This window comes from Gavialis gangeticus, unplaced genomic scaffold (assembly GCF_001723915.1).
Source record: "Gavialis gangeticus isolate Ggan-Ray unplaced genomic scaffold, GavGan_comp1, whole genome shotgun sequence".
Lineage (NCBI taxonomy): Eukaryota > Metazoa > Chordata > Crocodylia > Gavialidae > Gavialis > Gavialis gangeticus.
In genome coordinates this window covers 1606012-1617163 of record NW_017728965.1, presented here as the reverse complement: position 1 = coordinate 1617163, position 11152 = coordinate 1606012, and the positions used below count along the sequence as shown (strand labels likewise).

General features: G+C 40.4%; 1 protein-coding gene across 1 annotated transcript in view; it reads left to right on the top strand.

Moving 5' to 3' along the window:
* LOC109288546 (zinc metalloproteinase-disintegrin-like NaMP) overlaps positions 1–3459 on the top strand; it is a 52087-nt gene extending 48628 nt beyond the window's left edge. The window contains exons 21-24 of the mRNA XM_019504119.1: positions 370–435; positions 898–975; positions 1141–1203; positions 1545–3459. Of these exons, the coding sequence (XP_019359664.1) occupies positions 370–435; positions 898–975; positions 1141–1203; positions 1545–1577 (240 nt within the window). The 3' untranslated portion in view covers positions 1578–3459. The remainder of the gene's footprint in view (positions 1–369; positions 436–897; positions 976–1140; positions 1204–1544) is intronic.
* The last annotated feature ends 7693 nt before the right edge of the window (positions 3460–11152 follow it).

Below are 11152 nucleotides of genomic sequence, written 5' to 3'. Positions count from 1 at the left end.
TAACTCAGTGTTTATCACCCCAGTAAGAAAACAACAGAGGCACATTACCAGCTACCTGTTGATTCTGCTTTGTCCCGTCTACCGCAGCACAGGCCGTAGCCACCATGTGGCTGCTAGCTAATGCTGTGTGTCTGTGTAAGGCAGAGGGGACGGGGCAATGCCTGTGTAGAGGGCAGGTGGGGAGCAGAAGCCACGCAGATGCCTACAGTTTCTGCCAGAGCTGCAGCCAGGGAGGAGAGGGGAGAGGCCAGCCCTGCTGTGGAGCAGAGAGCCCTGCCCAGTGCAGAGAGCATACTGGGATGCTGGGGGAGTCTGATTTAACTTAAACCAGCCAGGATCAAGTTTAATTTCAATGTTTTCTGTTTTTAGTTCAATGATAAAAGAGTTCTCCTTCCCATACCTCCAGCACAGGAAAACAAACCAAACTTTCATCAAGTAAGGATATTTATAGATTTCTTTTTCTATTAATTTTATTTTTGGTAAGGAACCTTTCAAGGTTTATTTGAAATCTCAAATGTATAGCTTGCTAGAAAACTGTAAGTCACCTTTTTTGTCCCATGTCACTAACACTGCAATTTATTCCTACTCCCTTAGCAGACCTCAGAGAAAGGACCCAATAGAAAGCCAAACACCAAAATGGGTTAACATCCTAATAAGGGGTTTTAGAAAAACTAGGGTGAAATCCTGCCCCTTGAAATGAATGGCAAAAATCCAGTTGACTTCAGCAGTTAGGACTACATCGCTAGTCTATTTAAATTGGGTTTATTCTGAATTCAATGCTGTTCTTTAGCAATATCCTTGTAATTTTCTTAAGGAACAGAGGTCTTCATGTTTCCTCTTTACGTGCAGGCATGGAGACGTTCAGGGTAAACATAGCATTATTTTCTTCTTTTGCAGCCTATCATAAAGCCAACAGTTCCACCACCTCCAGTTCCTACAAACAAACCAGCCTTTTTTCCCACAGCAGGTGATTTTGTAAGTACACTCCCATATCTCCCATATATTTATTTCTTCTTTTCTGTCTGGAAATGTTGTAATAGATAGGTGAGACAACTATAGTAGCCACTTGTTTCTGAAGAGGAACAAATCATAACAGTACATAAGGAAATACGTAACATTTAAAACTATTTTTTGTCACAGGCAACAGAGAAGAACTCAGCTCCTTTACCAGTCAACAAGGGCAAGCCTCCACCTCCACGCCAGGTAACAAAACAATTATTAACTGTGGACCAAATTATAGTTTCCTTATTCTATACTTGTCCCAATGACTTCAGTAGAAGCATTTTTGGAATAAAGTATCATTCAAACAAGTAAGAGAATCAATACATGACTCTTTCTGATTGGGTGGGTCATGGGAATATAGGATTAACTTCATAAGATTCAACTTCTGGTCCATCTAGTCAGGAATCTCCAGTACTGGCAATTTTTGCTGTTTTATAGGAAGTGGGAAAAGCCTGTCCAAACCTGGGCAATTGCTGAATTTAATGACTTGGGTTTTTTTAACATCAGTCACTTTATTTCTTCATGTATTTCTTTTCACATAGGCTTTAAAACCCCCAATTAAACCCAGAGTATGATGCTGCTGAAGTGGAAGTGATCAAAGGAAATTTACGGAAATTTGGAGAGGCACTTTCTCTCTGTTCACCTTCTGGGTCTTCCATTTACAAAGGAAACAACAGGGGTCCCGAGTGGTCCATACGTGGGTTTTGCTCATATTTTTTAAACAAAGGTGATGCTCTTATCAAATGAATACAACCTGCCAATGCTTGCTGTGGAGAGGGAAAGAGAGCAGAAGAGCAAACTGCACAGAGGTGTAACGTGTACATAGGTTATTAAAATCAGCCTTTTATATATTTATAGTCTTAGAAATATGAGAGTTGGGAATACCTGGTACACCAGAATTGCTTTATAAGCTCTAAGCTAAATTAAATTTCTGGATCAGTGGTCCAGCATGCATTTCAACAGGGACGATACTCAATGTTTCATGTGCAAAGTTATACTAGCTGGAAAAAAAATTCTTCCCGACATTCAAAGGAAATGAACTGATGTCCTTGAAGTGCGTGTCAGGATTACCCATCTTCTTGAGTATTTCATCAGCTGTGTGTACAGACTAAAAGCAACTGAGACATCAAAAATATCTATTCTGGTTCTAAAAAGAAAAGGTCCTTTTGGGATTATATTACCCCTTTATTCTCTGCAATTTAAAAAGTCCCAGAGTGAGCAGAATGGTTCTTTTGTATAAGGAGGACTAGAGATGTGACCGTAGATACAGAATATCAAAGTCAAACAATTTGCTGCTTAGATCATGGTGCTCCAGGAGCACATTCTTTACTAGCCAAAATGGAACTTCATCTACTATAATTCAACCAGGTTAAAAAAGTTATAAAAAAGAGCAAAACAAACAAACAAAAAGTCTTTAATTTATTTTATCCACCCCTTAGCTCAGAAAATATCTAATACTTTTTCCCTTCCAGCATATACACACACTGGTATTTTTTTAATTCTGGGATCGCTCGTTGCACTGTGGTGTGTTATTATTGTAAGGCTACTAATGAGTACTAAACCAGGCACACGGTTTTATTATTGTAGGACACTTCCTGAGTATGGGGCTTTGCACACTGGTATACTACTATGGCGTTGTTCATTAGTTCTGGCATGTTGGCAATGGTATTGTTGACACTGTTGGCCCACTGGCATAGATTTTAATGGTACTGTTGGCATTGATATTATTGATGCTGTGAGGCTGCTGGCACTTCTGTTATTGTTACCATTGGCATAAATATTATTGATGCTTCTGGAAAAGATATTTTTAGGATGAAGCACACGGAAGTATTTTTCAGGGAATAAAGATGTTACAAAAAATAAAACAAAGCTGAACTTGAACTTATATCCAAAGCATTCAACTTTTCAGAGAGGTTCCAATTGGAATGGGGTTTGGTTCTGGGCCTGAATCAAAATCAGAGTTGCCTTTTTTGTTTTCAGAAGAAAGTGAGCCTGAAAAAGACACGCTTCTGCCACTTAGGCACAAAACCCTTGCTAAGAAAGATTACATGATTGCAGAACCATCAAAACAAAATCCTAGTCTTGTGTTTGCCTCAAACTGAAATTTGGAACAACATTTTAAACTCATTTTGTATGAGGTTCTCACCACTGCCTTTTTGTTTCAGAACCAGTCATACAAGTGAAAAACACATTTCTTTTGTTACACTACAATTACCTTTAGGCTGTTAATCAAGTACTGTATATTCTGCAAAGTAAGAATGATGCAATGCAATGCTAATATTCTCCAACTTTCCTTGGAGTTTGTTGGTTTGGGGTGCAAATTTAGGGAGAAAGATTTATTGGAAAATTATTGGTTGCCTTCACTTCAGCATAATTCCTTCTCTGAGTTTATTCAGAGACTGACTTTAATAAAAGCAAGTCTGAGTATGGTATTTGGGAATAAAACTGTTTTCATGACCTGTGAATAATGTATTTATAAAAATCTATTCACAAATAAAATTTGCAATTTTAAAAAGCAAAGCTAGGGCCCAGTAACTGCTTATTTGGACCAACCTTCCAAACATCACTGCATTTACACAGTAATTGCATTAAGTGTAGCTGAGTATAGTCTATGCACAATCGCACTAACTCAAGCTTATAAACTCCTGAGCAGGTAACTTCAGCTCTGTTGTTCTGTTAAGCAAACATGACATCTACTGTTAGAAAGCCTCCATTGCAAGTAGAAACCAAAACTAAGCTTCTACCATGAAGGATACTTAGAATATTTTCACAGATGACATCTTAAAGGAGCTGACCCACAAATAGATAAAACTCCATTCATAATCAAAGAATTCAAACTCATTTTCACCAGCAGAATTTCTGCCCCACAATATTATCACCTTAGATTGAGATAGGCAACCCCTGGCATTTGTGCTAGAGCATTGCACATGAAAGCATTTTGCTCAACACTCATGCCTTGGGGAAGGGGCTGGGGCTGCACTGCCACAACAAGGATCAGGCTCCTCATGGCTGCCCCACTGTCCGCCCCGGCATGCTAACATCTTACAAGCCAAGACTGCAAACATTTTTGGCACACTGGTCAAAAATGTTGCTCACCCATGCCCTAGATCTTGCAAGTCTTAGCATTACAAGCAGTTGCAAACTGAGACTGTTCTCACACGAGTGTCTGAGACAGGCCTCTGTGAATAGAAGAGGAACAATTCAAGCTTCACGCGTGTGCACCCGACAGAATAAAAAGGGGGCACAGCCAAAGAACCCCTCACCACATAGGCGACTGGTAGGGGGGTCATGTGCCCCCCCACAGGGCTGTCCCCGCTGCCAATGCTGTCAGCGGCTTCTGAGGGTGTTTGCCAGCCCCGTCCCCGCCGGTGGCTTCTGCAGGCACTCGCCAGCCCTGTCCCTGCTGCTGCCACCACCACCACCAACTTCTGCAGGTGCCCCCCCCAGACTCAAGAGGCACCAGTCGCCCATGCCTCTTCATTCTGCATGCTCTTACTATTTGAAAGCAGTAACTTGATGGGCACCCAGCAAGTATTCTCATGATTTCACCCCTGAGATCCCAATCCGGCTCGATGTGTTTTAGTCCACGTGCTTACGCATACTCTCCACACCTGGGAAGGGTCCAGCCCAACACGTAGCATTCTACTGTAAAGGATCTTAGCATAGTGAGATCAGCAATCAGCACCCACAGGGTCAGTGATCATTTATGCAGAGGTTCAAAGAAAGGTGGCTGGCAGGGGGCAGCAACTTCCTGTTCACTCCCAAAAGCAAAAGGATAACTTACGCTCCTTTTCCTCTCCCTCTATAAACCATCTCCGCTTTTGGCCAGTGTCCTGAAAAGCCAGTCAGGTTCCAATCTAACCCCCCTGTTTTTCCCTCCTCATACAATATTTTGAGGGATGTTGCGGCCAAGAATAGCTACTTCCATCGCTTTGCACAATGTGCTGCAGTTTCAGCAGAGTTTTCTGAGGCCAAAGCAAGTCAGGAGCATGCTGTCAGACCATAGCTGTGGCCTGGATACCATCTCATTCCTTGCCTTCTGCATGCAAGCCGACACACGGCCCTTTCAATCATCCACTTTCTCCTGCATGTGGCACAGTGAAAACACTGAGGGGCATAGAGAGAGGAACCCCGAGGACATTCACTGCATTAGGAAAAAAGCATGATAAAATCCAGACAAGGTTCTTTGGGTGAATCTGATATCTTTTATTAGACCAACTTATATAGTTGGAAAACAATTTAAGTTGGTCTAATGAAAGAGATCAGATTTACCCAAAGAACCTTGTCTGCCTGTGTCCTTAGACCAACACGGCTACAACCTACACTCCTGTGACAAAATCCAGACAGAGATGCCCTAGCAGCCATTATTTCAAATTAACTGATTACATTTTTCAGTGCAGTACATGCTTTTTAGCCTTGACTTATGGATTCAAATACATTAACACTAACAGCACCAGCCAGGAAGAGTGAGAAGATAAGGGCAGAATCAGATTCTCAGACAAAAAGGCACCAGCCAACTAATCAATAGTCTAAGCCCTATCCTTCCAATAAGTGCGAGACCCTGGAAATGACATGCTTACAGATATTCAAGTTAGGAGGAAGCCCTTGCTTTGTAAACTCTTAATGAACAAAAAGCTAAACTAGATGCTACAGTCAATTCAGCCACGTATCTGATTGCATGAAATAAGCATCACTTCTATTAGCTTGAGAGTAAGGATTTTCTTCCCTTCAGCTATCTCAATCCGGTCCATAAACATGTCTGTGCCTAACACCAATGCAATCCATCATTAGTATTTCTGGTAGAACAAAAAACTGAAGGTCAGGCTCTTTGCTGGTATAAACTGATGTAAGTCTATTGAAATGACTGGAAATACTCAAACCATCAACTGCAGAGAATATCCAACTGGTCCTAATGGCTCACAATTGCTGAGACAGAGATGGCTCTTGCAGCAGGGTAATTTGCTGCCCACTGCCAGATTAGCGTATATGATGCTCAGCCATTAGCTGCTGCTTATTATTTATCAGCAGGTGAAAATGTCAGTCTTTAATCATCAACTTATTGATAGCTTCCTGTATGCTACATAATAGGATGTCTCCCATTTTCCCTGGGGTGATGATGAAACAGAAGACCCTTGGGTAAGGCACAGAGATGTCTGAAGGGTTGCCACCAATTGCTGTGGCCACCAGATTACTTTAAAGCCATCTCCAGAAGAGTCATACGGATATTGACAGGCTCTAACTGACATTAGATCCATAAATAATTCTGCATAATGCATGGCCCAAGCCTTCAAAGAGTCTAGGGGGAGAAAGTGGAGGCTAGAGTATTGATGGATGTGTTTACAGCAGCAAAAAGAAGAGGAAGTGGTTTCCCTGGGATTTGCCTATGTCTCTTCACAAAGAAATGGAAGAAGTCTTGATCACAGGTGACAAACAACAAAAGAGGTCACAGTCTAAAGCACTGGCCATCAGCACAAATGAGTTAGTGTACAGTGAACAGACTGGCCTCCCAACAACAACAGATGAATCCAAAACCTTAAGTGGTTACGTCTCTAATGTGCTATTGACCGGCAACACTTCTCCCTCTAAATGGATCTGTGCACTCTGTTTGAGAATACCTACAGTGATGTCTTAAGATGGAAAGCAAATAAACCCATTCTCCACCAGACACACTACACAGCAGTTCTTACTAAAAAGAAGAGAGCTGCAGCAGGGCTCATACGCCTGAATCAGCTGACAATCACCAGATCTCCAGATAGCTGTAATTTGCTGGGAATTTTTCATGCAAGAGTCAGCTTTGCACTGCAGGCACAGATCAGAATGGAAAATAAGCCTGAAATATTAATGATACATATCTGAGTGCAGGCAGAATAAGGACAAGGCTATAAGCAGAGAGACAGGAGCTTGCACAGGCTGGGAGAATCGTTCCCCTTTTTGTCCAAAAGCAGGCTAAATGCAATTAACATATCTATTTCAGAGGTGCTGATCATCTGAGATGTGTGCTGAAATCTCAGGGTGTAAAGCATTTCTGAAAACATGGCCCTCAGTTGGCGTCACAAGCTGGATATTACCAAACTGAAACAGCTTTGATGACCAGACTCTCTTGGGGCTCATACCTGCCTGAGTTCGTCAGGGAACACAGTGCACCCACATTACAGGGGACTGTAGCATGACTGCGGGCTGAACAGGCCCCAGCAACAGTACAACCGGCTGCCATAAAACTTGCGGTTTGTGTCCAGCTCTTCACTGGGAAGATAAATCCACCTGAGCCAAAAATCACAGCTTGTCACTTGTTTTATTCAGCTAGGCCCATATCAGGCATTAGCACCCAATGTTGCCCACATGTTTTGTATCAAGACAATGACTTGTTTAATGACCAGAAACACAAGATGAGTACTCTAATTTGTATCAGTATGAATTTCTTTTGGCTTCTTTGGGTTTGTGTGCTTCTATATTTTACACATTCCTCATTTATGTAGCCAGTTCTTGGTCTTCAAATTCATCCCGACATAAGGTTAGGGTGATTTATTTAATTACCACCCTACTTGGGAACACTGTAATCAGAGGAATAGTGCCTGCTCATTATTTATTTAAAATGTGCAAACCAGCATAGATTCCTGCAAGATATATTCCACCTTCTGGCCACAAGCACCCCAAGGGAAAGGAGGAAATACAGTTACATTTATATGCACCTTTTGCAGACCTGTAAAACCTCCCTCTGCAGGTAGGAATAATAGGCAGAATCTGTTGGATTTAAAAAAAAAATGAGAAGTCAGCAAAAACCACTGGTTTACCCTCATGTAAAAGGTGTTACTCTAGGTAAGTAAACACTGCAGAGTCTGGCCAATTAAAGTTATGCTAACTGCTTTGTTAACAAAACTAGAATGATAATGGTCCTGATAAAGAAAATGACCTCATTAGTTACCTACCTACCTACATTTAACCCAGATTGATTCTCAAGTGTTTTACAAACTTTTTGAGTGCATTTGGCAAAATCTGAACCCCAAGTGCCAGGAGAGAGAAGCCATGGAAGCATACTTTTGCTCAGGCCAGTTTGCCTCAGATGAAAATCTGACCCAGGGTTTATTAAAAGTGAACAAATCTGGAGTATGATTCTGCAACAAAATAAGGGAATCTCAGGAAAAACAAGGCCCTGGCTATGATGAACGAAATTTGTCATCAAGCCAAGGGGCCCTAATTAGCGATAGTCCCACGCTGCAAAATTTGGGCCAGGATCCAGGTTTGGATTCTGAACCTCTCCACGTTCAGAGATGTTCAGATTTCATGTTTTGGTTGGGCTGATACCCCTTCATATCACATTTAATGTTTTGGTGACCACAAGGGTAAGGAGTAAATGGGTTACCCTGTATGCAACACTGAATTTCTGGGCAGTGGTACTTCAGAAGGATTAGGTGTTCAACCACCGCTACAGGGAAAGATGCCACACTTGGTAAAATATGAATCTGATCCAATATGACACAGTCTTTTGACCCTCTGGAAAGAATGGAACAAAAAAACCAAACACATACATTTTGCATGTAGGTCATGAGAACTACAAATTATGTGGTCCTTATTTCCAAGAAGCAGCTGAAGACTTGTCTACATTTCCTCTGCTCACCACAGGATGGAGTCATGAAACTACAGCTCTGATTTTTAATTTCTGCCCATGGTTTGAAGGAGCCAGTATAAATGCAGTTGATGTAGATGCAAACACAGCAAATATTGACCACAAGCTAAAAAACTTTTGCTGCTCTTGTTATACTACTGGTGAAGTAAAATCCTCTGTAAACATTAGTGTTACAGTGTTAAGAGCACATTTCACAATGTATTTTAAAAGACATAAGGCCAATTTCCCAGCTGCTGTAAATCAACAAAGCTCCACTGACTTCAAGCAAAGAAAGCTGGGATGGGCAGTGGAGATATTCATCCCTACAGAAGTGAAGCTCAGCTTCTTCCTGCTTAGATCCTTGGTCAGATCTCATCTTTCTTTATTTGTGTTATGCACAAATCCTCCCAACTCTAAGCTCTGACAATGGCTAGGCTTCCACTCCACGTAAGACTGTAACCCAGCACCTATGCCACAACACCAAATTGACCAATCAACTAGGAAATAAACTGGTTACTTATATCCCTATCCTGGCACATCACTCCTCCTCACAAGTCCCCTCAGCTGGATGCCTTTTACACCTTGCCTCAAAGGTCAACCAATTCAGATGATGACAGAGGCAAATTTCAGAGCCAAAGAGCTTCACAGGGAATGTAACACCTTAGCTTGGAGTCTAGTTCTGAATTGAGCCTTGTAATTGATTTCAGTATCCTAAAGAGCCGGATGCAAAGCTTAATGAAATCTCTGAGCATCTCACTGCCGGTTTTCAAAGGCTATAAACTGGGCGTAAGACAAAGATGTGGGGAATGGGCTCGAACAGCTTAGCAGATTGCAGAATATGCGGCAATATGTTACACACGGGCAGGCCCCAACTCATTAGAACATATGGTAGGCGATACTCCAGTGAGATTTGGCCATAACCCCTGTGCAGTGTTTTTTAAACAAAATCCTTCTTATGAGATAGAGAGATATGTCCAATAATTTGCTGCATGGATAACAAGGACTTGTATACCCATGGCCAATCCAAGATGAATGAAACCTGAAGCTTATGATGCCTAAACATACAATCTTCTCTGAGTGCATACAGTAAGAACATTGTACATGTGAAAAATATATTGGACCCATGCATTTAATACTGTATACATATCCAAAAGATATATGTGTGGATATTGCAGCCTATACTGTAGATGATTTGCAGTATCGCGTGTATATACATACATTTACCAAAATCACAGACTATTGTTTTCATTTGTAAAATCTACCTATACAGAAACAAAACAAAATACTGTATAAATATATAGACTAATGCATATATATGCAGAAGGTAGAGAAAATAAAGTACATATACAGATGTACAACATAACACAATACTTTTCATTTCAAAATGCTTGTCATGTGATTGCACTTTTGTCATCATTATTTCCTTCTCTTTGTTATCAAGCACATTGATTTTATTCCTTAATTCCTCCTTTAAAACTATTTATTTTTCCTCCCTTTATCATCTGCAGTTCGGTCACTGAGGCCTGATATGCATTTTGCATTTAGGCCTGTTCAATAAAATGGCTTTAAAATGATTTGCTTATCTTAAATTAGTGAGCAGCTGATTTCTCTAGGGAGGGAAAAAAAATAAATCAGCAATCAGCTATAAACCTGCTCAGCAGCACCAGGACATAGTTTAGTGTCACAGAGAGAGCAGAAAGCAATCAAGACCTTCTTTGATTTTCCCTCTTTTTATGTTTTGGCCATCCACACTTCTGCTAGAAAAAAGTATTGACTGAACTTGGGTTATTTCTGAAATGACTCGAATTAAGTGCAATTTTTCATTCTGAAGATATTTTTCAATGAAAAATGGCCTCATCTCAGACACAAAATGTTCTGTAGAATTTTTGTCTTTTAAAATTTTTCCAGCTCTTTGATAAAAAAAAATTTCTCTGATTTTCAACTGCTTTTTTTTCCAGCTTCTATCTCCCATTTCACCCATTTTCTCTCTTGATTCTTTTTTTTTTCTGTTTAAATATTGGGAAAAAAAAAATCAAGATAATGAAAAAAAAGAGAGAAAAATGGGAAAACTATCCTTTCCATAGATAATCAGTTCATTTGGAAAACTCAAACATTTTGTTCAATGAATACATTTTGGCAAAGCATGAATATTTATATAAGATATATGTTGCAAAGATCTTAAAGTCCTACTTGTTGCTCCTACTGAACCACTCTCACACTTTTCTGTTTTGTTATTGTACCAAAACTCATTTTTCTAACTGAGTTGGTGCTGACTTCATGACTGATGGGCACTAAATATAATCACACTTAAGTTATGGGCAGGACACCAAAACAAAAAGCTTTTATCTTCATTAACCATGATTAGATGTGGCATGTCTTTTATCAAGCTCCCCTCTCTGATATTCACTTTATTAAAAAGCCCATCATGCCAGGCTGCATAATGTAATTGGCAAGGAAAGTTGGTTAATGTATATTGACTGCATTAGCGAATGGGAGCATGGAATTTTTTTTTTTTTTTTTTTTTTTTTTTTTTTTTTGTTTTTGATA